Source organism: Stylophora pistillata, chromosome 4 (assembly GCF_964205215.1).
Source record: "Stylophora pistillata chromosome 4, jaStyPist1.2, whole genome shotgun sequence".
NCBI classification, from domain to species: domain Eukaryota; kingdom Metazoa; phylum Cnidaria; class Anthozoa; order Scleractinia; family Pocilloporidae; genus Stylophora; species Stylophora pistillata.
Genome location: NC_142522.1, coordinates 11,160,912 through 11,188,687, shown reverse-complemented (window position 1 = coordinate 11,188,687; position 27,776 = coordinate 11,160,912). Strand labels below are relative to the sequence as shown.

Below are 27,776 nucleotides of genomic sequence, written 5' to 3'. Positions count from 1 at the left end.
ACTGAAAGTTAATGCGAAAACGAGGCTAATTAGTTGCCATAGTTACGTGTAGCTTCTCGCGCGGTTTGCACACAACAGAAAGCTGCGCCGCATTCTTCGCACAGACAGGGGCAAAATTTTCACAACGAAATGGAAGTTACAAAAGCTACTATAGGCTCTGATGCGTGGAAAAATGCAAGTATAAGAAACATAAGGCTTTCTCAGACAGTTCTCAACCGCAGCGACAAAGCCTGTGAGCTGGGACAGCAGTTAGACCCCTTGCCATCGCTAAGAGACACTAGTATACAACAGAGCAATGCCAGAATACATGCCTATGTTCGAGCGACAAGGGCCGTCTTAGTGAAGCTCCGAGAAAGTTTGTTGGACACGAATGAAGAGATAAAATCTCTGCTGAGAGGAAAGGAGGATTTAGAAAAGACCCTGGAACATATTCGGAAAGATATTATCTTAAACACACGATCTACAATGCAACGACAGACGAGACCGCCACGAGAAAAGGTAACCGAAGCCCTAACTGCTATGTAATATTTTATTTTTCTTCCGTGCGCCTTCACGATCGTTAGTCCGAGAATTCCGTTTTGAGATACTAAGGAATGTCAAACACTTAGGTTAAATTAATCTGAGCTGTATTGTGATCTGCATAAGTTCAATATATTACTCATTTCCCTAATTGATGTCTTCCTCGTCCCGTTGTTCTATTGTAATACTTTGATACTTTGAAATAAGTAAATATTCAACCTCAGTATTGCTCTTCAATGAAAGCTGATAGCTGAAAAATGCGATGTCGCTTTCCTAATAACATTTGCAAATAGTACAAACAATTTTTTTCAGTTACACTCCCTCGCTAATGAAAGAAGGAAATTAAAAAATAAAATGTCTGAATTCCTTTTTCCGTGTTTCAGTTACCATTTAACCTTCTGCTGAACATTGTGGACTTATATTGACTAACGTGTTTTCGTTCAATCAGCACATTGATTGGACAATCCAAAATGTAGAATTTTAAAAATTTACCTCATATGATTACTTTAAGAGGTAACCATGCAAAACGAATCGACAATAGTTATTTATTTTTACACAAACTTCACACGAGGATGTTAGTGTAACAATATAAGCTTGCGGGGATTGTGCAAGTGATACTGTTTTTAACTATTTCTTAAACCCAGCAGGTGTTAATGGCAGGAAAAATCTTCTGAGAGATATCGGTTGCTTATCTTTGTTACAAGTTATTTTAAAATCATTCTTAGGGCTATTCCACGTGAGACATGAAAATTTGACAGATTTTCAAATTCAAAATATGAGAGCCAAACTTACTTTTAATGAAAGGTTATACATAGTTCTATAAGAATCCAAATCTAGATTGGCAGTAGTGGTCACGCCCAGGTTGTGTGATGCCATTGTTTTTGAGGGTTTTTATTTACCAAATAAGCCATTTTACATACCAATATCTAAATTGCTACATCTCAAAGAAATTGATTGCCATGAATCAGATTTTGAGATCTTAACTACCCACTAGGATGAGCCTTTCAATGCCAAAAGAAAAAAATTCTTAAACATTTAATGCCTCAGACGTACAAATTAAGACATAAAAAGTGTTGCGGACGTGACCTTCAGGGTATGATTCAGAGCAACATTTATTTAATTTCTTTGTAGGTTCTCAACTGTTTCAGGTCTTATTTATACTGCTCTTATTGTTAAGTATTATGATAATTTTGACACCCCAGCTTGCTCAAATTTGTTAACTATTTTAGAGATATCGGGTTGCGGACGTGACCATTACGGACATGAGACATTTGTAAAAACCCAGAAAACCTCAGAAAATTTTCAAACATGAGAAGATATGTTGATATTTAATGACACAAATGATAATTATAGACATATTATGATATATGTAAAGCTATCACTTTTTTTAAAATTTTCCTAAAATATATAAATGCCCTTTGACGTACAAAGTGACCTAGCTCATCAAAGTTTTTATATTTTATTTGTTATTTATTTCCCAATTTACAGATAAAAGCAATAAAAACAGCATTTTTACTTCAGTGGCATTACTCCGAATGTTATTAGTGGTGAATGAAAAGCTCTTTCTTGAACATCCCCAAAATGTCACCTCTGCAACAAATTTTGGTCATGTCCACAACACAAAATTTTTGTTCTTTATATATATTATTTGTTATTTAGTTCCCAATTTACAGATAAAAGCTATAAAAATGCATTTTTACTTCAGTGGCATATTACTCTGAACGTTATTAGGGGTGAATGAAAAGCTCTTTCCTGAACAGCCCCAAAATATCACGTCCGCAACAAATTTTGGTCACGCCCGCAACACAACATTTTTGTTAATAAATCCATGGTAACAAGTAATTTCTATAATATCTTTTCAGATTTATGAAGCACAATTACTATTGCATTTAGTTAGTATATGCAGTTTTTTTTAAAAGGTTTTCAATTCACAGGAAATTTGAAATAACCAAAAGCAATTCAAATCAATGTTTGTTTTAGGAGTCACATCCACAACACACTTTGAAAAATTATTTTCTCTGGATATCTAAGAGATAGTCAAAATGTTTTCTGGCAAAATAAAAGGTACTTCAGGGGTAATTTTATGACATGACTCATTTCAATTCAAATAGTGTGGATCTGGCTTTAGGAGACATTTGAATACCTAAATTTTGCCTCTAAATGTCATGTCTACAACGTGGAATTGACCCTTACAAGAATGTTGAGTTAGTACGATTGTGCAAAGGGATGATACTGTAGACAAAGAGACTATCTATGACAAGCCTCATTATAGAAGGGTTGTGCTTCTATTCTAAAAGAAAATACATGAAATGTGAAGTTTACAGTTGTGCTTACAAACTGGACCCTAAACTAAAGTGAATGAGAGCATGTACTATTTGTTCTAATTAAAAGGGGTTTTTTTTCCCTAACATCTATGTGTTCATTGTTTTTCTCATGAAATGATGATATTTATCTGACTTTTAAAGGACTTTGATGGGGCAGATGACCTCCTTGCAGCTGAGCGCAAACATTTACTAAAGCTTAAGCGAATTCTGGAGGCCCAGCTTCGCTCCGTTCAGAAACAGCTTCAAGTACTTGATGGAGCCAGGAAAAGACTCACTGCCTCCTTACAAGAGAGATCAAGGGTACTAGACCTTATATGCCATGCTGTCTCTGCAGTTCGTGGTGCAGGCATCAAGGATCAGGCAGAAAAGCCTGTCACACCATCAGTGGAACCACTGGGTCCTTACACTCCCGAGTGTGCAAGAGTGATTTCAACTGCGGCAGAGGCACGGCAGAGGTCTACTAATTTGCGCAAGGAAGTGGCGGAAGCCATTGAGCAGACAGTTAAGCTACAGAAGGCAGCTCATCAGTCTGTGAATGATGGACTGACACAGAAAGTTGCTGAGACAGTTACCATGAAGGTTGGTTGTAAAAAAGATGAGCAGTATCCCAGTTTAAATCTATGTAATAAGCATTCTCTGGTTAAGGTAGGCTCTTAAATCAGAAGGTGTTTGCCTATGAGGAAATGGAAATGAGAACTGCATCTATATTCAAAATCTTAAAATGTATTTAAAGCACTGAAATAACTCAGCCCACACTTGAGACAATAACCTTAATATTGTCTTTGTTGTTGCCAAGATAACTAGTACAAATAACTTGTGAATTCAAAAATCATTGGAATCCTGGTTCATTATAAATACTGGTGGAGCAAACAATAATTACGTGTAGCTGTTGCTTAATGATATTACATTTTTTTAATACAGTCTGTATTAATTTTCTGCTCTTTATTATTTGATCAATTTCCAATTTGTTTGTATGTTTACTCTCTAATGATCTTAGCTGGCCTAAAATATTTTTGATAAGACAAAACTTTTGTCCAATAGTTGTATTTAGTTTTAAAATTTTTTTTTTCATGATAACAGCAACATCTTTTGGTTGGTGCGGGTGAAACTCGTATGGCTATTCATCGAAGTCATCGCTGGTATGATGCCACAGAAATGGCACTTGGATATACACTGGTATGCCAGATTTAATAAAGCTTAACTTAAATAGAATTATTGCATTATAATTGTGTTAGCTGTAAGATACTGTATGATTTATGCACACCATGAACAGTTAGCTTAGGGCCACTTACAAAATCATTCATACATGTCCTTTTTTTCTCCTTCCCCATCCCATCACGGTAATAGCTGTTACTTTTAAGAAATGGTCTGCAATTTTTCAAAGCTTAGAGTCAATGGCTTACAAACCTGATCTTAGTTCCCAATCATTGGTTTTGAAAGCCGTGGTCATCAACAGCAAAACAAAATGAAGATGTCTTTATTTTTTGTATGAAACTGAGGATCCTGGAAAGACCACTTGTTTGAACCTGCCTTAACTCATACTACTTCACTTGTGTCAAGCTGATGTTTCCTTTTATTACAGGGACCTGTTGCCTATTCTGATCTTACCACTCGTGAACGTTTGGACCGCCCAGCAGCGCAAGTCTACCAACGTCATCCTGGTAACCAACTGCCTGAAGCACGTGAGATTGTCAAGGGAGGACAGGGTCTGCAGGAGTCTTTGAATGCCACAGCTCGCAATGTTGGTCTCTTGAGACTTACCAAGAAGAGGGTTGATGATGATGCAAGGGATAAACATCATGCTGCCTTGATTGATGCTAGCATCACCCGCACACGCAGACGTTTAGGAAATCACCGTTGGGTGATCAATGGTGTTGGATGTTAACTCCTGGTGGCCAAATTTAGTCTCTGTATAGAAAACTTTGTGGTTGGGATTGACAACAAGCTTTTTACTGGTTACTAAATTAAATCCAATTATCTCCTAAAACAACTTTTGTCTCTACTGAAACTTTTCCCCTACTGATTTTACTATGAAAATACCTTTTTCACTGCAGTGATTAAACGCGTGGTTAAGTTGGTTTGATTTGCAAGAAATATTAATAATATATATGAATAAGAATTCATTGGAAATTTATCTTGAAATTTGGCATTCAATGTTTGGTTGCACTATGAATAAGCTGAATGAGATGTAACCAGATTTATCACCCTTACCATTATTGGCATGGAAATGTGACTATTAAGGAAATAAATATGTTTCCTTTAAGGCTTGATTTGTAAATAATATTCACCGAGTGTCTCTAAGATTAGTTATTTATGATGATGATGGTTGACAAAGTACCACATATCAGATTAGTTTATTCCAATTTACACTTTAAGGGCTAATATGAAATAACTAATTTCCAATTGATGCCTCTTCGGTGGGGGGGGGGGGGGAGGTGAGGCTGCTAGAGTAAAAGTAATTTATCTAGCTGTAGATAATCTTACAACTTGATTTATCTCAACAACACTACTTTTGGTTTGCCTGGTGTAGTAAGAAAATGATACTGATGAGAGTGAAACTGTGTCAATAAAATTTGTTCTTAGTGAGTTTTGTTGTCAGTGAGTTACCTGCACTGTTATTTTGGGGAAATATGTTTGCACTCAAAGCCAACCCCATTATGTGGCTTGGTACTAATTATCAGAGGGGAACATCCACTATAAACTGATGATGGTAGAGTAAAGGAGATAGCTCGTGATAATAAGGTGTTTAACAAACTTTATCTCTGAGCGCTTTGGGTATAATTGTCTTAAAAATAAGTACATCGAATGAGTGAGCTACTGAGGTTATTATCAGCACAACATTGACACGAAACAGTGAGATTCTAATTTCCAACATGAAATTAAGGATCTGGTGAAAACCTATTGCTTGGACCTCATTTAGCACGATTTGAAAACAGCTCATTAAACCACAAAATAGAACAATTAATATTTTGACCTATTAGTTACAATGTGTAACTTACAACCCCACTCAACATTGCCACGTGGTAAATAGAGCTCAAAAACAGGAGAAACCTTAGTATTTCACCATCCTCTTACTACTGAAGAGATTCTATATTTGAAGCCATTTTTCCAACCCAATTCAATACCCCTGAGTCAGAAGGGGACGACACTCCCTGACTATGTGACTGGGCGTGTACTGTTGGGTTCTGACACCCTTTTGCCTTTCTTGAACTTGTCTCTTTTTAGACTACAAGCATAAACATCCAACCCAAAAGCAGGAATGATGTTTGAAAGTTAAAGAAATCCTTTCATAGCACAGTCTTGACAAATAGCCTCGATATCCGTACATTGCCGAGCAGAAAGGCGAAAACATCATCAAGTGAACTTTGTTTGATTTGAATTCCAAATCTTAGCGAAAGAGTTTTAAGAAATGAGAATAAAGAGAACATAAATCGAGATCTTGGGAGTGAAAGAGTCAAATCTGAACTGATAACTATCAGAGAAATTCGATAATATCTGAATTTTTTAAAATTATTTTGTTACGAAAAGAGCTCTACCTCCAGTTCGGCCGGAACTCGCAGTTCTGCTTAATTCGTTGGCTGCTGCTTACTCTTGATATAGTATTTTTGCAGTTGAGGGCGAAGTTCCAGAATCTTTTGTTTCGTGTCTTGCGAAATGTAACACTGAAACACAAAAAGCTCTTTTAGTCTCTCACACCTCGTGACAAGGTATAACAACGCCTTTTCGAGTTCCTCGCTGCTTGTAGTGCTAATCGATAAATTTTCCAAAGTTTTACTGTAGTTCATCGCAGCAAAATACACTTGGTCAATAACTTCGGACATGACTTCCAGGCGAAGATTTTTCACCGGAACTTCGGGCTTTAAAATCATATCTACCTTGTACATCGGACAGGAAGTGTCGAAAGCTAGCGTGACACGCAAGTTCGGAATCTTCCTCCTAACGACTTCCCACGTTTCTGATGTTATGTCTTTTCCAAATTTTTCCTCTCGTCTACAGTCGATAGAGAGGTGACTGAGGGGAGCCCGGTTCTCTTCAGTGAGAGATAACAATATTTCTTCCGTGACGCTGGTATGATGAAGCGCGAGGGACTTTATCTTCCGACACCTCTTAAGAACATTCTCTATACAACCGGAAGTGACTTTGCAAACAAGAGCCGCATTTTGAATATTCAGTGACTCTAAGTCGCGATTATTTTCCACCAAGCAGTTAATTAAATTGTCGCTGTAGGCGATCGGAAGTTTGCTTAGATCCACGGACTTCAAAGTCGAGAGCACTTTGACATCCTCGCTGGGTTTGTCGAACAAAACTCGTAAACACTCGATGAATTCTTGTCCTGCGTAGAACAAAGGATTCTCTCCCAGAAACTTGACAGTAAACCTTTCGAGCCTTCGCTCTTTCATGCCGCTTAACATAAGGATAAGTGTACAAGCACTTTCTCTGTTGATTTTATCCTCTTGCTTACAATGAATCTCCACGGTTCTTAGATAATGACCATGGTTCTCCAGGCATTTTGTATACTTGAACTCCTTTAAATCAAAGAATTTGAAATGGAACGTATGCCATAACACCGGGGAACCGAAACATTCTCGCCACTGTTTACACGCGAGCGAAGCGGTTAACCTGTCGGAAAGTCCCAGAAAAGACAAGATCCCTACTACTATGTGATCGGGAAGATTTTCCCATTTCTTCTCATCCATCGATCAAACTCGGGCGACAAACAGCTGAATCGCCTGATGTATGCGGCGTTGTTGTTTGAACAAATATCGAAATTTGCAGAGGGTTATAAATATTCAAGTCGCTGTGACCTCCACAGGAAACCCAGTAAGTAGGACATATGTTAAATATTCCTTCATCACGACGAAAGTACAAACAAAGGCAAATATCAAGTACAACACACCAAAATGTAACCATAAAAATTTAAATTTTTAATATTTCATTTATGTAGCTTAGAGTCCCAACTAGCCGACAGATCTGTGACGAGCAACCAGACAAGCGAACTGAAGTAGGGTGACCTCAGTGACAAGATTCAGTCCCCAGAAGGTCGCATCTCTTAAAATCCAAGTAACTAGGACAACCTTGGGATATATAAATCTAAAGAATAATAGAGCCCGTCTTTACTCATCAGCCAGTATTCTGTTTCGATACAATGCAATTTCATTTCTTAAATATCAAAACTTTTTATAAACATTTTGATCTTGAAATAAACAACAACAAGAAATCCCCAGCTTTTTTAGGACCGTTAGCAACCGCGAGAAGCTAGAAGCAAGCCCCTACAAGTCTTCTGACGCGTTATCCATCGTTTGCCCGAGTTTTCGATCAACTTCGTTCCCACGGAGTTTCTCTTGGAATCATGGGGGCTGGCCTGACCCTAAACAGATCACTTTGTAGATCACATTGCGAAAACCTTTGCATGAAAATAAAATTAACGAGACGCAGGATTTTCCCTTTTTGTCGGTTTAAGGCGAATTCCCACAGCATGACTAAGTGTGAAGTTTCGCTTCCATGTATTGTTTGTGCTAAATGCTTTCTCTGAGTCTGGATACTTTCGCATCTTCCATGAAAAAAATATGAAATATGAAAGTGATAACTCTACGAAGCCAATATCTTCCAAGTATTTTGTACACTTCTCTATTAAGGGTGCAATAACCACGATTTGTTGAGTTTCTCACTAAATCAGTGCATTGACACATTTCCAGTCTGAAAATATTAATATAAAAACCTGTATGAAGTTTACGATACATTTTCCCGATACGATGATACAAAATCATTGAACAACCCAATGGAAAAATGACTTTTTTCTGCGTTTGTTTCTTAATTAGAAACGAAAGAGTGTCCTAAAGTTTCAGTGACAAAACCAGTCAAAAGTGTGCGGATCAACTCTTCGCTTTTGGCTCTCATACCCATTTAAAACTCTCTAACTAATCCTTTATAAAGAAACGTCCTTATCGAGCTCCAATACTAAGTAAGATTGATGCCGCAGCGCATCTTTTTCCACTTGTCCATTAAGCTTGTCGACGAGATTTTGCAAAAGGATCTTTTTGCGCTGAAGTTTCTCTTGAGAACGCGACGCTGCCTTGAGCTTTCCCTCTAGATTCAGGTTTTGCTGTGTAAGATCGTTGTTTTCACCATATAATCTGTGTATTATTTTCTCGCAAGTTTTCAACTGATTATCTGCAGTTTCCATCTGCGGAATAACAATTTAAAAAAATTTATGTGAACACATTTTAAAGTGTCAATGACTATGACGACTTTGACGATAAGACGTACTCATTACAACGATCACGATCACGATCACAATAAGGATCACGACACGATCAGAGTTATAATCGATAATCGGTTATTCTTCTTTTTCTTGTGATAGAGATCTTGATTAGATTTTTGGTTGTCTATGATGTGTAAATGATCTTACCTGTGCTTTCAATTGGATTGCGTAATCCTGAGCTATAGTGCCATCGATTTTAGAAGAATATCTTTCTTTATCCAGCTTCACCGAGACAGGGGTCACAAATTCTTTAGTGTTTTTGTGATCAAACTCCGCCTGTGGAAAAAGGTACCACAAAGGCATAAAAAAAAACAACAACAACAACACATGAAAATGAAATAAATTCCTGGTCTGCGTGACATACATCCCTTTGAAACGCGTGACATTTGAAGGTGATCTTGGTACCAGGATAACTCTGCCTTCTAAAATCCGGAACCTTTTGAAGGTGAGTGTCCTGCCTTTGCCGCAACAAGGCGGCCGAAGCAGACCTCGCATGGAAGGATTTTTTTAATCTTCGTGGCAAAGGACAGTCCATTCGTTTATTCTGAGACAGAATTTCTCTCAAACTCTCAAGTTTTCTGATGTTTGAGAAAGAGAATGTGAAAGGAGGCTGAATTGAATGCAAGAAGGAAGAGGATATTTCGCACAATGACAAGGAAAATTCTTCTGAAGTTAGTGTGTTGACTACAAATATTCTTGGTCCATTTTATTAGTTTGATTGAATGATTTACGTTCAGAAATCTCTTCCGCGAGCTATCTACTTTCTTTATTTAAATGGTAAGCTTTTCTTTGATACGCATAAGAATCACGACAAATTGTTTTACACAATAATAAGTAAGCTCTTCAGATCATGCTTCATTTGTACTGCTGCTGACGCTCAGCACAATTTCCAAGCATGAAGCATCCAGAGATGTCGCTAGCGACTGCTCAGTTCTCTAAGTGATGTAAGCTTATCTAGTTTCCTCGGCATTTTCCCAGCTTTTCCCCTTTAGTTACTTTTCAAAGCAGTCATTTCACAAGCTTGTGATCTTATCCAGATCTTATCACAATGACCTAATGGGGTGCTTGGGTGTTTCTGTGATGAGGAGGTATAAGAAAACTCCTCCCCCCCACAAAAAAACAACTCTTAAAGCTTTCATTGAGCTTTTAAAGTATCCCTTCAATGTAAATTAACAAAAAAAATACTTTCTAACCCTGAAAGCTTTGATAAATCATGAACCCAAATGAACCATAACCTGAAAGTGTGTGCTGAATTTTTGGTACCTTTTCTTTTAGGTTTGAAATTTGCCTTTCAATTTCTTCCATAATTTCCTTGCTGCTATGTTCACCAGTCATGAGGAAATAAGAGAGCCTCTGATAAAACACTTGGAGGGTGTCATCCTGTCTGTCACCTTGGAAACCATGAAATGACTGGCTCTGTGGCAAGATGGAAATTTTAAGGTGAATGTTAGTATATGTATTCTTAAAATTATTCCCAATAAGTTATACCTGATGTTAGATGGTTTGTGAAAAACAGAGCTGATTCCTAGCAGAATGTGGATGTCACAGGTAACCAACTTTTTTGCTTAGGCAACTTGCCTAATTTTTCTCTTATGAGAGCTTCTAAGAGCTGGGCACTCCAAACTTTTGGGCATTAGCCCTCAGGCACTAAGGATTTCTCGAGTAAGACAGCATTAAAGTAACAAATTTTCATACTTTGATCATGAAACCCACAGTTAAAATTTGCAAGAAGTGGGGAATATTGACTATTGTGTCATAGAGAAGTATATTTTAATTCAAGATCTATTAGGCTATTTTTGCATCAATTTAAGGACTACAAATACTTTCCAATTCACAATCCTTGAAAATAAGATTAAACTCATTTCCATGATGGAAGATAACTTGTATACAGTAGACTTGATAATTTTCCATTCCGTATTTCACCTCAAGCTCTATTGGAGACTACATGGATATTTTTGTATCATTTAATGGACTTCAAATACTCTCCCATTTTCAATCCAGAATTATGTGAATGTCTTCACTTCTGTTCACTTCGAAAATTTTTAATAACAGAACTTAGAACTTGGCATTCCATAAAAACAGTACCCACAACAGGTGTACATGTAATTTAACAAAATAAATGTCTTCCCATAGAATTTGAACAAGAGAAAATATACTGAATTCTGTTAAATGTGATAATTAGTAATCAACTAATTGTACCTTTTCACTTAAAGTGCTTATTTCCCGTCGGTGGGCTATTTCCTGAAGCTCCACTTTTTGTTTCATGTTTTCAAGCTGCCACTCTAGTAGACCCACTTTCTGTTCTAATTCAAGCTTTTGCTGTTGTAGTTGTCGAATTTGATCCTGGTATTCTTGAATTAAAGTATCTTTCTCATCCTAAACATTTAAAGGGAGGAATTATTAATTTATTCAGAAGTTTTCTTAGGGTCAGACTTGAGGATCTATCTAATTAACAGCAGCTTTTTTAGGCTTCTATATTAATTAAGAGCAAATTTTGCCTAAGTGAATAATAACTTGTTTTCATTTAACAAGACTTGTGAAAGACTTCTGCTCCTGCAAAAGATGACAATTGAGTGCTGAACTTGTTGGCAACTGCTTGGTTGATTCTCAGATGTTTAAAATTGAATTTAAAATTCTCAGAATTTATATCTTGAAACTACTTAGGATATTTAAGTGCAGTAATTGTTTAAGTGTATTATCAGGGTAAGATTTTGTCGTGTGAGCTTTGTCACCACCAGTCAAGACCGTGTGAATTTATAATCCCTTGAAACAAAATAGGTATTTGCAAATGAGACATGCACTAATTCCTGGTCAAATTTAGAATGTAGAGTGTCAAGGATAGAGCGTGGAGAAAAACCTTACAGCAAAGATGAGGACCAATAACATACCTAACTCACGGCTTAATAACCTAGCCCACAGTTAAACAAACTTAACCCAAAGTAGACGCCTTCAGCTGTCATGCAGGGTCGATCCTTATGCCCATACATGTGTTAGTATATATGGCTCAGTCTGTTACCTCGGTCGTAGATCTTGTGGTGTTACGACACAGATCAGTGTCAACTTCAACAGTATGTACGTTTGTCAGCTTTACATCCAAATCAGCTGTAGCGTATCCTCGATGCACTGTTTCCAGAACAGTTCGTCTGTTCTCCAGACTTGTCACTTCTGCCTGCAGTCTCGTCAGCTGTATTCTCATATCATAGAGTTGGCTTTCTAACTCGTTCCTCTCCCGTCTCAAGGAGACCACGGTGTTGTCTTCCTTGATGGAGTCTTCGTGGAGTGTAGAACTGTTTGGATTTGTCGACAGAGTCTCCGATGGAAGACCACGTTGTGGGTGATTGATGTGGAAATATGAATTATTGATGGAAGTACTGGAATTATTAGAGGTCATCTGATAACTATCTGATGATGAGAATTGAGTTCTTTGATGTGATACCTGCTGTTGCGAAGTATGATAGTTTTGTGAATTTTCAACCTCACTTTTGACGTCGTGGTCCGTAGAAAATCTATGATTATCCGGTTGGCGATCGCTTGTGATAGCCACCTCTACTTCTGTTCGATCTGGTGCGTTTCTCAGTTCTTGTCTCTCGCATCTCGAATACAGCCCATCCATTTCAAGACCCTGTTTTTTGATTTCCAAATCGTAAATGTACATCTCCATGTCTGATTTCTGCTGTCGAAGCTTCAGTAAGTCGTCTTCTTCGTTGGTTTTGAGAGTTTGGATCTTTGAAATTTCTGACCGCAGATCTTGTTTTTGTTTTAGCCAGTCTTTTAGTTCTTCCTGAAAATAATGAAATTCGATATTCTTATCATCCTCGCCTTAAGCCAAAACTTAACTTTTAGAAAAAAACACAGTTTGGGTTTCCTGAGCCGTTGACACATATTTCAAAGAATCGCAAGGGGCCGAGTGTCTAGGGCCAAATATTGGAAAATTTACAGAGGGGTGTGGCTTGCTTATGCTTACTCGCAAAGAGTGGACGTTTGGTGTCCATTAGCACAACGGAGAATGAACTCTTTTAGATTGGCCATATCTGACAAATCAAAAGCATCCAAAAAATTGGATCATGAGTCCATGATAATTTGTGAAATATCGCTGAATTCCCGTTCCACTCCATACAAATTGAAATTTAAACTATGAGAAAGGTTAACAAGAAAGACAAGCTCCCTTTATTTTTCTCACCTGTGTAGTGAGAACGTCATTAGCCTTTGATCCCAAATACCCTTCTTTAGTATACGTTCCATGCTTTGGCCCGTGCTCTTGATCTTGTGCGTTAGGTTCCGTCCTCAACACGGACAACTGAAACTCAATTTCGGACTTTTCTCTGCGAAGCTGTTGCGTCTCTCTTTCCTCTTGATCTCTTGTCGCTTTAATCTTTACTATCTCTGATTGCAAATCTTTTTTTCGCCTCACCAAAGTTTCTAGATTAGTAGTTATGTCCTGGACATTTGTCTGCAGTCCATTTGTTGCAATGGTCTTTCTTCTCCATGCATCGTCGCCTACTGAAATATTCGTCTCAAGTTGCTGTTGCTGGCTTTGTAAAGTAAATACATCTCTCTCCAATTCAGCTTTTTCCCTGCGTAGTCTATCAACCTCGCTCTCATTCTTGTCTCGTTCATCTTTCATCACGGAGCATTCAGCTCTCAGCCGTGTGATTTGGCTTTCTAGTGCTGTGACTTGTAGCTCCAGATCCTTCTTCTCTTTTCGTAAATTATTGACGTCATTCTCCCCTTGCCTTGCAGCCTCCTGAACCACAATGATGCCAGCTTCCACTTCGGCCTTATTTCTTTTCGATAGAGTTATTTCTTTCTCTAGCTCCTTGCGAATCTTAGTTAGCTCTGAAACTTCTTTCTCGTCAGTGCGTAGGGCTTCTTTAGAGAAGTAAAGATTATTTGTGACTGTTTCTGATTGAAGCTGCACGAGTTGCATTTTCAAGTCATCCCTCTCTTGTTGCAGGTCAGTAATCTTTTGATCTATGTTGTTGCCTTCCTGAGCTCTATCAGTCTTGGATCGAGGGATTCCAGAAGGCACTTTTCTCCTCCCATCTACTTCTCGTTTGTCTTTCTTAATAACGTCAATCGTTTTTTGAATGTTTTGTCTCTCGTGGTTCAATGCTTTGATTTCCAGCTCCATCTTTGCCTTGTCATCCTTTAACTCGTTCAGTCTCCCTTCCAAACTTGACGCCTCTATCTGATACTGGGAAACCTCACTTTCTAGTTTATCTTGTTCTTTCTTTAAGGAGGATATCATCCTCTCTAAGTCGTCTTTTTGTCTGTGTAACACCCAACTGTTCTCTTTGGTATCTTCCTGTAAAGAGCTTTCGTTAGGCTGATGCAGTACACTTCTTCGGTACTCCAGCTTTACTTTTAAATCCTTCTCAAGGTCAGACTTTTCCTGGCTTAATCTTCCAATGGCGCTCTCTAAGTCATTTTGTTGCCTTAGCAAGTCCGACACTTTCTTTTGCAATTTACCAGCGTCTCCATTAAGATCAGAACCACGGTCATCATTATTTGAGTTAAAGCTGTCATGCGACTGAAACGAAATCTCTCTCGTAGCGCTCGGCATTATTTTATCTTGCGTAACGTGATCGCGATCGCGGTGCACGGTACGGGATTTCTCTTGTTCATCGCTGAACTGTCTGTGAACCTCAATCTCCATCGTCGAGTTATTTCGTTTTAGGATAGAGATCTCATGTTCAAGTTCTGCCTTTTCTCTTTTTATCATGGACATGGTGTCTTCGACCTCCCCTTGCTTTCTCTTTAGATTGGTTAAAAGGTCTTCAAGATCTGCTTTGTCTCTTTTCAGTGATGCCAGTTGATTATCAGATTCAGCTTTGTCTCGTTTCAAAGCAGAGATTTCATCTTCAACATCCAACTTTTTGCGCCTCAGTGTTGCAATTTCATCCTCTAGTTCTTCATTTTTGCGCTGTATGGACGACAGTCGACTCTCAAGATCATACTTGTCTCTCTGCAATGAGCTTACCTCGCCTTCCTTTCTTCTCAAACTTTCCTCTAAAGAAGCTTTTCCACTTTCATTGCTTCCGAATTTCGCGTCAAACAGCTCGGTCGAGTTAGGCAATCGCCGCTTTAAACTGGCTATCTCGTCTTGCAGGTCATTCGTTTCACGTCTCATGGCCGACAGACTTAATTCGTGTTTCTGATTCTCGTACTTAACAGCAGCCAGTTCATTGTCCTTTTCACGGATTATTTCCTTCAGTTTAGCGCTACCGGCGTCCCAGCCCTCTGCGTTCGAAATCCGTCCATCGTTCATATCCGTCAAACGCACCTCCTTGCTTCTCAGATTTTCTTCAAGCCTTGCCCGGTCTCGTATCAACATATCTCGTTCCTGGGTCAGTGCTGACATCTGCTGCTCAAGATGATCGCAATTAGCTTTAAGTAACATTGCACTTCTTTCGTTCTGCTGGAAGATATCGCCCTGAGACGACTTTTCCAGCATCAACTTCTGTGATAATTCATTTTCAATTCGAATACGCACCTCCTCCGTTTCGATATTAATCTTTCGTCGCATATCTTCCCTCTCCATCTCCAACTGCCTTCGAAGTTCTTCTCGCCTCTCGGCGTATGTGATTTCCATCTGCGCATTCTCTTGCTTTAGAAGCGTGATTTCCTCGCTCATTTCTTGAATCGTTTCTTCTAATCCCCCCTTTTCTCTGACAAGTCCAAGCTGGTATCTCTCTTCAAGTTTCAGTTTCAAGGCTCGTTTTTCTTCCGAGTACCTCTGCTCTATTTCCGATATTTCCTCTTCGAACCTTTCTTCAAGCTTTCGTCGTTCTTCTTTACCCTTCTTCTCCATATCTTTTCTTTCTTTCTCCATGAATTCCAAGTCTTCCTTCAGCTTAACGTTGATGTTTTTGAGAAGTGAAGTTTCATTTTCAAGACGCATCATAAACTCTGCCTCGAAATTAGCCTTTAAGGAGCTTCTCTGCTCTAGAAAAGCTTGCTCCATTTCTTTGATCTCTCTCTCGAACTTGGTCATAATTATTTCTTTTTCTTGACTCAAATTATCGTTCAGCTCCTTTAGCTGTAACGTTAACTTCGAAATATCGGTCTGTAGGTCGGAAATGTTTTCTTCGTACTTCTCTCTTTGTTTCTCTAGGTCACTACAATGCTTTTCGTCCATTTTTCGTCGCGTATCTTGAAGCATCTGCAAGTACTTTTTCTCGATTTCGTTTTTATCCCTTTCCGAATTCATTTCCCATTTCTCCTTCTCGTGTCGGAGGTAGTTTTCAGCTTCTCTCTTTTGCCAATGCAACTCAGAAACAGTTGTCTTCATCTCGGCTATAGTTGCCTCGTATTTCATTTTTTCCTGTTGCAACTGACGTTGATACTCTTCCTCCAGTTTTCGCTTAAGCTCACGTTTTTCTAATTGGAAGTTCCTCTCAATTGACTCCCTTTCCCTCTCATATTTATCCTCCAAGTCTAACTCTGGATGTATCTGGCTGGTCAAAGGACCGTTATTTATTCGTAGATATACCTCCGCGATTTCGCGTATTAAATTGGAATCCACTTCATAAATATCATGGCCCCCACTAGACACAGGTTGAAAGCTTCCCAACCGCTGTGCGCCTGCTAAACTCTCCGCGCCGGAAAACAAACGAATTTGACCGGTGTCGTGAGAAACTGTATCCGAGGCGGCGAAAGCGACACCGTTCGCTACGGATTCTGTTATTCTTGAAGCCTCCATCATTTGGTCCTTGTCCATTTCCAGCTGATGCAGAAGTTGTCTTCTTTCCAGATCAAAACTGTTTTTCATCCGACGTATTTCCTCCTCATGGCTCTGGGCCAAAATGTCTTTCTCAATGATAAATCCTCTCACTATGTCCTCTATTTCGTGTCGATAATTCTCTTGCGTGTGTGTTTCATGGCTATCAGTTGTCGTTTCTAGTTGAACTTCCGGATTTTCTACACTCTGATGTGAACTCTCCATCGTGTTCGTCTTTACCCCATAGCTTCTACGCAAAAATGAGAAAATAGATTTTAAATATTCAGTGGCATCTTCGTACCACAGCCACGATGAATGTGTAGTGTTCCATGCAAAGTTTCAATCAGAGCAGCAAAATACAATTAGGTCAACTGTGCAAACTCTAAAATACCATATATGGGAGAATACTTTTTAAGGCTGTTTTATCCTCGCATAATATCCATATGCTTGCACCGCTCTTTACCTATGTAAATTTTTTTTCGCATTTTGGCGTTTGTATATCATTGTTAAGAGGCTATTCGGTCACTATGGAAACATTAACCTGTAATTATAATCATCCTTTTGATACTGAACCGAATTGGAAAAGATTTCCGTAACTTATGTTAATGCGCGCTCTAAAGGAGTTACCGTGAAACAATATTGCAACACACGTATTTATGATAAGTCATTTTCTTGATACAATGATTCTTTTTATTCCCCACGCCACTGACTAGAAATGTGTTTTTCGTTTGATTGCCTTTAATTTCACATCGTTGCGCTAAAATTTAAACTTTTAATCAATTTCCTCGCGATTTTTGGAAATTATGCGAAGTCTCACTCACCTAGATTATTTAAAACGATTTGGTATTCATCATTTTTGCCGTGCAGCCGAAGGTTTAGTAAAATTTGAATAATTATTATTTTCAATTATCTAAAATGATATGACGATTAAACAGCGTATAAATCAAAACGTGCTTCTATAAACAAAGGAGCACTGACAACAGGACTGAGATCTGAGTTTGTTATTCTCCAGTGGATATTAAAATTTACAAGGATGAAGAAGAAAAGAATTGGTCATGTCCCAATTTGAAATGGTGACTGTAAGTAGTTTTCCTTATAAAATGCCATGCTTTTTTATGGTAGGTGGACACCAGCGTCAGAGGCAAATCACAGTACGACACTTACGGAGCCTTAGTGATATTTGAACAGATTCTTTAAAAAATGTGTGTGATCGAAATCATTTAATAAGAGTTTGGAAAATATTTAAATTTTAATTGGTCAGTTTTATTGGATAAATGAATAGACATTGTGATTTTCAACCCAGGAAGATATTTTCCTTGCAGCGGTTGACAGAAATCTGCTGTTTCAAAATAACAGTTCAAAGGCATCGATCGGCAAATACACAAATTAAACCAAAAGTGTTGAAAAATGACACAAATTCTAAGAGATTCAGCTTTGCAAACACAGAGTGGCCCGACCGACCTCGCTTTCATGCGAACCTGTTACCAGGCTTCCCAAGCAAATTTTCATTATGCATAGCGTGTATATAGCATGTACGCCTGTAGTGTTTTGAATGGTTTTTCAGACAATTCATGGCTATAGTATCTAAGAGAGATTGTAATAAGAGAGGGGAGGGTGAAGGTTATAATATTGCCCTAGCGAAAGGAACCCTTATTAATTATTGACGCGCAAGTCTTGCCATCACATCCGTTTACAGAGAGAGCGATGGATTATCTCCTTACTTTACTCCTAATTTTTAGTTACAGCAACCCTAAGAAAATCATGAACTTTGTAAAAGAAATATAAATTTACTCCTAATAATACTTATTTAAAATAATAGTCTTAGAGCCATAAACAAGTTTACCGAAAAGGTAAGATCATACCGAGCTGAGTACAAGATGTCACTAGACTACTCTTGTTTATCAGTTACATAGAAACGTTAAGCAAACGAACTTGATACAGTAAAATTGTTTTAGTTGATTGGCTGGAATAAGATGGTATCTATCTCATTCACAACATTTGCTCTGGCTGTTTAACCACTAAAATGTGCCTTTTCAGATGAACGACATCAAAACTTAGTACTCATGGTAATATGTTGTGATATGGATGGCGAAAAGCTTTTGTGAAAGCCCGACCTGGTTAAATTTATTTTTCCGTCTCAGTAGTGTTTATATCGTTTATTTTCCAGTCATTCTCTCGAATGATTTATCTGTGTTGTGTCGCTAATGGTTCGCCAGTGCGGTTTAGTTGGTGTCAAACAAAGTAAACCATGCATTGGCGTCGCAGTCGACCACAGCGTCTGTTTATTATTTGGGACCATTCTGCTCTTCAATAAAGAGTAGGAATCATTCTCCAATCGGGAAAATTAAACATTTTCGTTCTGTTGTTATTTACCAGAGTAAGGATATTGATTCGGTCAGAGAAGAGAATTTTGTATTGTGAGATTTATCTGTATTCCTGTAACAAATGCACTATTAAAGGAATTTTACAGTTTCTTTAGCCGTTTCATGTCTGCACTACTTTCGTGGAAAAGCGCAACTTTGTTTTACATGAGCTTTTAACGGAAACAAATGAATGTTTCACTCAAGTGTGTGTCTGTCTTGTGTTGCTAGGTTCATCATTTAGATGATGTGTATGCGTCCAACAAGACAGAAATGTGAATTTTTTTCAGTGGTAGATAGCCAGCTTCCCTTCCCACAGAAAGGTGAGAATGGGAACTTATTGATTGTGCAGAAACGCTTTCAAAAGCGGTAATGATGGGTGAAGAAAAATCGTTAGGTAGCTACAATAGAATGCCAAAATGAATGTTATCATCCTTTACTTACTTGTCTCGCTGCAACTCCAACTCGTTTTGTTAATAACAATTCTTTCGCAGCAATTTAAAACAGTAAACCATTTAAAAATGCAAACCGAAAGACACATTCTTTTTTATTTTGTATTCGATATTTCCCTTATTGACCTATAAGTTGGGAAATATCTGTTGAATAGCAGGTGGCAAGCTGCAGACCAATGTTATTGGCCCGCTCAAAACCCCAAATATTCCATGAATATTTCTGATCAGCGTCATCGAGCAGAAACGCTTTGGATCGGGTTGTTACTATTGAAATACACAAAGCTCAGAAAGATGTGTGACAAAACTTATCAGTAATAATTTGTGACAAAGTTAATATAATTGCATGCATGCTATTCGCGCAAAAACGATTCCACCTTAAAACGCTTTAAAATTTTGTCTAGGGCCATAACGAATGGAAAGAATACTTAGCTATTTGACTCTAGTCGCAATTAGTGCTTCTACAAGATTACTTGGTAGATAAGCCGAGATTAAGTGTATTCATAAATGATTTTCTCTGCCAAAATGTGCGTTTTGCTTGCAGAAAGCTGTCTAGGTTTTCGTTTGTGTGCTTAACAGCAATTATTGAGGGATTAATGTTTGCAGCGTTGCTAACATCGGCCAAATCTAGCTCAACACGAAATAAAGGCACACATTCCTTTTTAAGATTCCGATTGTACCTTAGAAATTCAATCGCAATTGCTCCTAGTTTATTTTGTAAATATGCTTGAATTAGTAAATGATGGCACCTACTAAGGTATATAAAGAAAGAGAATGATAGCACAAAGGGGAGAGTAATTGTATTTATCTTTGGTAGGACTCCCTAAGTAATGGATGTAAAATCTACCGTTAGGGTTTAACTTATTCAATGTTCCAATTCTTTCTTTACGATTATCAGGTTTCTTACCTCTCCTTACACAAGTGCGCCCCCTTTGATTCAATTGCCATCTCTTTTAAATCACATTTATTTGATAGCCAAAAACACGGATGACGAGGGTAAAATAGAAATCATCGAGTGGGGAATCAAACAGGTTACATCATATTTACGAAATGTAATCCTAAATTTGTTAGCTTTTGAAATGATCTTGAACAGAAATGTGGAGAAAAATAATAACGCCATGCTTAAAAGGCATAAACTAAGATGCACAAACTGATCTTTCACTGAGCGTCCAGCTCATCGTATCATGCTTCCACAATATGTAAGAGAAGTGCAGGAAAAACGGGAACTCACATGATGAAAACAGCAAATAACTAGATCAGCAAGAATTTATTCCTCCTTGAGACAAAATACACTGTATTAACTCGCCCTAAGATATACTTCTCTTACAATTCTTAGTTTACTACAAAATGATCATCTTATATAATGGTTCTATTCATACCAAACGATTCCGAAAGAATCTTTTAAAACAGCTTCTGAATATTGTGCAGAGCATTGTACGTGTAGATGCATTCGTATGCAGTAACACGTCTGCGTGGATCTCCTACATTGTGTCCTTGGATCAGGCAATCCATGTCTTTTTTTGTTATGATTTTTTAGGTTTTTTTTTTTAGGTATTTTTATTTTCCTTCATCACTTAAAATTGACTACTTGCTGCTACCAATACTTTTTCGTCTAGGAAAAGAAAACTTATTACGAATACCTGTCTATAGAAAAAGGTTTCAGTTTGTACAGCTTCTAAAAGTTTAAACCTATGAGATTGTCTCCAATGTTGACCAGTGTAATACCTAAAGGCAGGCTTAAAAAAATGAACATAATGTTCCCTTTGTAGCGTTCCTCATTCATTTCTGTTTGTGTCTATTAAGGAATTTTGTCCAAACAAGCAATTCATAACCTTTTACCAATGGGGTATAGAGGCCAACAAATAATCACTCAAGTACTGTCAAGTACGTTACACTTTTCTACAGTTCCCCAGTCGAAGACAACAGGTCATTATGTTGTTGACTCCGTAAATCCTCACTGTGCTGCATTCTGGAGGTATTTCTATCGGTGTGGTAAAATTCTCTTTCTCGCAGATCACGTGAACGTCTCTCAAAGTGAGCTGATCGCTGAAGAAATAACAGCAACATACAATTATTATCAGGTTGTGAAACGTGGGATATCATGTTTTATGGCATTGTAATGAAGTATGGCAAGAACAATGCACTTACTCTTTGTGACCCCCCAGGTTGTATCGTTGCAATAAAGCTCATCCTTGTCCGCCATTCGTTCCTTTCTTTTTCGAACTGTTCTTCCATCTCTTCTCTTTCCCTTTCAAATTCTGCTTTGACTTTACTTTTTTCTTGGCGAGCTTTGGTCTTCATTTGGGAAAGATCAATATGGAGCTTTTCGATCTCCTCTTCCATTTCTCTCATTCTGCCTTCGTGATGTTCTTTTTCTCTTCGTATCTGCTCTTGATATTCATTGTCCAGCTTCGCTAAGACTTGTGCATTATTTTCCGGTGATAGCGGGACACTGACGTTTGCGCGACTATCTCTGTTAGACATTTGACTTTGTAGTTGTTTCCTGTGCTCTTGCAGCCGTGCTATCTCCTGGCGAAGACCTTGTAGCGTGCTTTCAATGTTTTCCTTTTCCTTTTGGAGTTTACGCCTATAATCCTCTTCTAGAGCGGCCTCCATGTCCTTCTTAGCTTCTGCAAGAGAGTTAGCCTCAGATGTAGCGTTTGCCAGTCGTTTCTCAAGCTCTGCCTTTTCCGCTTTAAACTTCAGTTTCATTTGTTTCAGCCTTGCTTCAAAATCTCCTCGTTGTTCTTCTCTTGAAAGTTCAGATTTTGCATTTTCACTCCTCAGTTTTTCTATCCATTCCTCTTCGATTTGATTGATTGTCTCAAGTTTACACTTTTCCCATATCTGCCTCATCTCTCTCTTTTCATTTTCAAAAGCTTCCTCCATTTCTGCTTTGTCTTTCTTCTGTTTCTTTTTCAGATCCTTCTTTTCCTGTTTCGCTTTTTCAAGCTCTTTAGTCAATGCCTGTATCGTGGCCTCCAATACGTTCTTTTCTCTTTCGAATCTTCTCTTCATTTCATTCCTTTCATTCTGCATTTCTTTTACCCTAGTTTTCATCTGTGCAAGTGCCGTGTTGTATTTTTCTTCCGTTTTCTTTGCGATTTCTTTCTGCTCTTGTACTTTCTGAGAGACGAGATCCTGAATTTTGTTCTCGAGACTTGTGCTCCTAGAAGACAGATTATTCGAAAAATCTTGTTTCATTTTCTCTTCTAGGTCTTTTTTCTCCTTTTTAAATCTGTGAGCAAGTTCTGCCTCCTCTTTGTCATGTTTTCGTCGGATAGCGTCCATGAGGTCTTCATAATACTTCTTGTTTTCTTCCATTCTTCTTTTGAAATCCTCTTTCAGTACCTCCTCAAGCTTCTGTTTTTCCTCCCGGTGTCCATTTTCTAAAGCAGTTTTTTGTTTTTCGTACTGCTTATGAATTTGAGCTAGTTTTTGCTCAAGTTTCTGGTTCTCGTTTTGAAGATATCTTATCTTGTCATTTGCCTCGCCAATGTCACTGGTGACATCATTTTCTTCCTCACCATCACCTTTCTGTGGTTGGTGGTTATAGGAGAAGTCTACTTGTGGATCTTGATAACTACTAAGGCCGTCTAGTGGTGATCTTGCATTTCTTTCAATTTCTGTAATTCGTTGTTCCAACTTGGCTTTTTCTTTCTCGAATCGAGACTTCATGGCCTCTTTTTGGCACTGAAACTCATCTGCCAATTTCCTTCTTTCGTCTTCATTCTTCTGAAGGTCATCTTCGTATCTGGACACAGCATTTCGGAGCATCTGTTCCCATTCCTCAGTTACTTTACGAACAGCCCCAGCGTTGTTGTTCAATTCATCCTGCAGTTGTCGGTACCTTTCTCGTTCGTTAGCCAGCTCCAAATTATGCCTTTCGACGAGTTCCTTCGTGTCGTTTACATATTTCTCCTCTGCTGCCCTTTTTGCATCTTTAAGAGTCCTTATATCGCATTGGAGATCTTCTATTTCACTGTCCAGTTTCTTGCCTCTTGCCTTTTGTTCTTCCAGACGTCGCTCAGTTTCATCAATCGCATTTTTCTTGTCTTGTTCCAAAGAGGATACTAATTTGGACTTCTCCTCGGCAAATTCTTCCTCCATTGTTTTGATCTTCTTTGTTAGCCGTTCAACTTCGTCGCTGAGAAAGGCATTATTCCCTTCTACTTTGTTCAGCTTTTTGGTACTATCATCGATTTCTTCAAACATATCGTCCAGTTTTTTTTGTATTTCGCTTCGCTTCTTTGTGTGTCGAACAATTTCTTCTCGTAGCTCTTCATTTTTATCCTCGAGTTCTCTCATCTTAGTCACATCTCTACCTACCCGTTCTATTTTTTCCTTCAAATTGATGTTCTCCTCCTCTATCTCTTTATTTCTTTGCTGCATAATGCTGTTGTATTTTGTTACTTCTAAGACTTTCTTCTGCAGTTTGTTGGTGTGACTGCTGTTATCGTCTGCGAGTGTGTCACTATTCCATGACCGCTCTTCGCTTTTAGCGCGACCTTCATTCATGTCTGTAACAATGTTATCCCTCTCTGGCTCATTATACTGCTCTTCTCGTATTGTGCTCTCTAGTAGACCTTCTGGTTCCATGTCACTGATAACACCCTCGAAAATACCTGACTCCGTCGTACTTTCCATTACAGATGCGATCGTTTCTCTTGGTATATCTGCCATTCTTCTTATTAGCTGTTCATTTCTTTTCCTCTCCTCGTCTAGTTCAGCCTTCAGTCGCCGGTTTTCGCTCTCACGTCCTTCCATTATTCTTGCTTTCTCAGTTTCAAGCGATTCTCTTAACATTTCTTTTTCTCTGGCGTGCTTCTCCGAATCTTCAAGCATTTTACTTTTCAGCTGCATTAAGTCCTGAAGTAGAGCTTCAACATTTCGACTGAGCTTGTTTTTTTCCTCCGTTTCTTTATTCAAGCGTTCCTGAAAGTCCTCCAATTTCCTGCGAGTTTTGGCTTCCACCTCCAGTTCTTGTTTTTGTAGTTTTTCCACTCGATTATTCATGTCTTCAATCTCTTTTTCAAAGCTGTTGTTGCGCTTCTTTAGATTGACAATAGCCGACTCAAGTTTTTCTTTCTTGAAAACTTCTTGTTCTAACTTAGTCTCAAGCTTGTTTACTTTCTCTGTACATTTAGTTTTGATGTCCACCATCTTAATGTCATTCTCAGTCAATAGTTTGGCTTTCTCTTTGTTTTTATTTTCAGCCTTTTTCAGGTTGTCCTTCAGGATTTGTATTTCTTCCTCTAAATCAAATTTCATCTCTTCCATCAATCTCTCTTGATCCTTCAGCATCCGTTCTTTCTCCCTCAGTGCTGTTTCTAACTTTAGCTTTTCCTTTTCTAGCCTTAGGTATTCTTCCTTGGGAGCGTATTTGTCCAAATTGTCAACGAGGTCGTTGAATGGATCACTCTTGGGGGCGTCCTGCAGGTGGTCTATTATTTCACTTAATTTCTCATTTTCTTTTGCTAAGATGGCGATATCTAGAGCATAGCCATTTTGCCCGGGAAAGCGGCGATTGTTATGATCATTTAGGGAAGTAACTCCAGCTTCTTTTGTGTTTTCAAATTTCTTTACTCCAACGCTTGGAGTCGTTCCCTTTCCCTGGGTATTTCCTCGTTTAAGCCGTTGGTTTTCCTGTTTTAAGTTCCTTATTTCGTCCTCGAGTTGAGAGGACTTTAAATTGAATTTTTCTTCAAGGAAATCCTTCTCCATTTTGTCCTGCCTATATCTTCGCTCAAAGATAGCTTTTTCTCTCTCAATCTGTCGCATTTTTGCCTGGCTATCCCTCTTCTCTCGTAACATCTCGTTGATCCTTGCGTCGCTTAGGTCTTTGTCCGCCATCCACTTGCTGGTCTGCAATTTATGGTCGGTACCGGTTCCGTACGGGTACGAATGAAAATCATCAAATTCATCTGAAGTTTCGCTGACGGTGTCGGTGAATCCATCGGGGTTATCGTTCCTGAGTTGCATCATGGCCTCTTTCAGGATCCTGTTTTCTTGAAGTACGTTTGACATGTCGCGATCGTCATCGGAAAATATCGATGACAGGTCATCGTCACCATAGAAACTGCCCGAAACTCTATCGTTTGCAAGGAAGTCGTCTTCCAAATTAGATTCGTAAGCGGCCCTTTCCTCTAATTGTCTATCGTGTACCTCATCTCGCGAAAGAGCGCCTTCATTGTTGTGTATTTCAGAATTTAATGAAACATCGTCCATTTCCGACCGTTTCTCTTCATCTTGTTCAACTGCTTCTGGTAGTGATCGGGTTTCCTCGTTGTCAAAATTCTCGTTTCCTTCCTGTAAACCACTTTCTCGGCCGCCTACGTCGTCAAAGTGTTCTGTGTTCTCTTCGCTTCCCTGGCTATCAGTATGTGAAGATATATTCTCCACTTCTTTAGTATTGTTTACCTGGGCGATCGGTTCGAAATTGTTGTCATGTTGTTTCAAATACCTGTCAAGATTATCGGTTTCAATCTCCTCGTCGGCTTTGCTATGGTCTTCATTCTCCTCGTCATCCTCCTGGCCGTCATGGAAGTTTGAATCTTTTGTTTCTAAGGCGCTGTCTTCCACGATTGTGGAGGTTTCAGATTTTTGAGATTCATCCATACTTTTATCCAACTCTCTTTGCATTACCAAGACACATGCATCTTCTTGTTGGTTTTTGTCTGCTTCATAATCATCCTCAGTTTGTAAATAGGTGTTCTGTGGGTCCCTGCCTAAAGCAGAAGGCAAATCATCCTCAAATCCAGGACCCTGGGGTTCAGATTCAAGCTCATTTGACGATTCTGGGTCAGTTGTACCAAATATTTCTTCTTCCACTGATATTCTGTCTGTTTCTTGTCTTGTATATTTATCATCTCCATCGATCTCCGCTGCTGACATTTCATGGTCGAGCGAGCCACCGATGGTAAAACTAGCATCATTTTCTGCAAACACTGTCGCTACATCATCCTCGAAACTTGTTATGGTCTCGTGATCTCCGCCTCTGGTTTTTTCTAATTGTGCGCTATCTGTTTTCTGCTCTCCCTCTTCAGGTTCATTCTCATTTTCTAATTCATTAGGTTTCTTGAGAACGGATTCGTTTTCTTCTGACAACGCTTCGTTAACTTCCTTACCTGAGCTTGCATCATCTCCATCGCCCTCTGCAATTTTGGTTTTTTCTATCGTACCTGAATTAGAAGCTTTATCCTCGTTTTCAATAAATCCTTCTTCGGCTTGTTCATCCATTTAATCGAAGGTAGACGTGTGGGTCAAAATTATACTAATATCCCGAAAATGGAATGCTTAAAATTCGCAGTTTAGTTACCCGTAAGTTTGTGTGGTATATCGGTATATCGCGGAAAAGATACTTCAGTTTCTTTTGTCTCAATGTTATTTGCTTCGCGGCACAGAACCAGTAAATGGTGATAATCTGTGCTTGAGAACTTGCTCAAACTTCTGTTTAGTCCAGAAATTTCGAGCGCTGTTTCCCATATCTTCGATTTGTATACAACCCAAAAATGCCTTTATGTTGATGATGTGCCAAGCTCTTTGAAAAGGATTTCAAATAATTTATTCCTTCGCAATGAAAAGTATTCTTCTACATAATCCGCGAAGTAGTGCCAAACGTGTCATAAAAACTGAGTTCATGGGATATTATTCAGAAATAACAATTTCTTGAATGATAAGTATAAACAATGAAAACAGCCACCAGATGAGTAAACACCTCCTTTGGCAAACGTTTGCATGTCAAATATATCGTTATTCTTCGTAACCAAATCCGAGTGTATTCCACAATGTAGAATTGAGTTAAAAGTATCTAATCTTGAAGTGGTTACCAGTCGAATTCCATTTTGGGCCCATGCAGAAAAAGTATCTTTGCGTCCATCCTTGGACTTTTTTTTTGCGTTTTTACACAGCAAGCCAAATTCTTGAAACCTCAAAACCACAATTTTTCATTTGTATGCATTTGTAATTTGTATGCACCAACCAGTGAAAATGAAACCTGTTGTTTTTTCAGAAAAACTGTATTTCTTTAATTAAGTATTTTTCTAAAGTAAAATATATGCTTGGTGAATTTCCAAGCTGATGCCGCTGAAGCCTTTGCCAGGGCTTCATTCGAACTTTCGAAAGCACTAGCACACACTTTTA

General features: G+C 38.5%; 3 protein-coding genes across 3 annotated transcripts; 1 reads left to right on the top strand and 2 right to left on the bottom strand.

Moving 5' to 3' along the window:
* The first annotated feature begins 41 nt into the window (after positions 1 to 41).
* LOC111333039 (tektin-like protein 1) lies at positions 42 to 5,430 on the top strand. The gene is made up of 4 exons (XM_022938560.2): positions 42 to 498; positions 2,985 to 3,422; positions 3,924 to 4,019; positions 4,426 to 5,430. The coding sequence occupies exons 1-4, from the start codon at positions 130 to 132 to the stop codon at positions 4,726 to 4,728; spliced, it is 1,206 nt and encodes a 401-aa protein (XP_022794295.1). The 5' UTR covers positions 42 to 129; the 3' UTR covers positions 4,729 to 5,430.
* On the bottom strand, positions 5,279 to 7,633 carry LOC111333040 (F-box/LRR-repeat protein 8). Its single transcript, XM_022938561.2, has one exon. The coding sequence runs from the start codon at positions 7,538 to 7,540 to the stop codon at positions 6,410 to 6,412; it is 1,131 nt and encodes a 376-aa protein (XP_022794296.1). The 5' UTR covers positions 7,541 to 7,633; the 3' UTR covers positions 5,279 to 6,409.
* A 114-nt stretch (positions 7,634 to 7,747) lies between these two features.
* On the bottom strand, positions 7,748 to 27,528 carry LOC111333071 (uncharacterized). The gene is made up of 8 exons (XM_088757851.1): positions 21,783 to 27,528; positions 21,535 to 21,680; positions 13,286 to 17,072; positions 12,122 to 12,886; positions 11,305 to 11,481; positions 10,369 to 10,521; positions 9,253 to 9,381; positions 7,748 to 9,027 (listed from the first exon to the last, which is right to left on the bottom strand). Exons 1-8 carry the CDS (start codon positions 26,871 to 26,873, stop codon positions 8,770 to 8,772), a joined length of 10,506 nt encoding a protein of 3,501 aa, XP_088613977.1. The 5' UTR covers positions 26,874 to 27,528; the 3' UTR covers positions 7,748 to 8,769.
* Between the last annotated feature and the right edge of the window lie 248 nt (positions 27,529 to 27,776).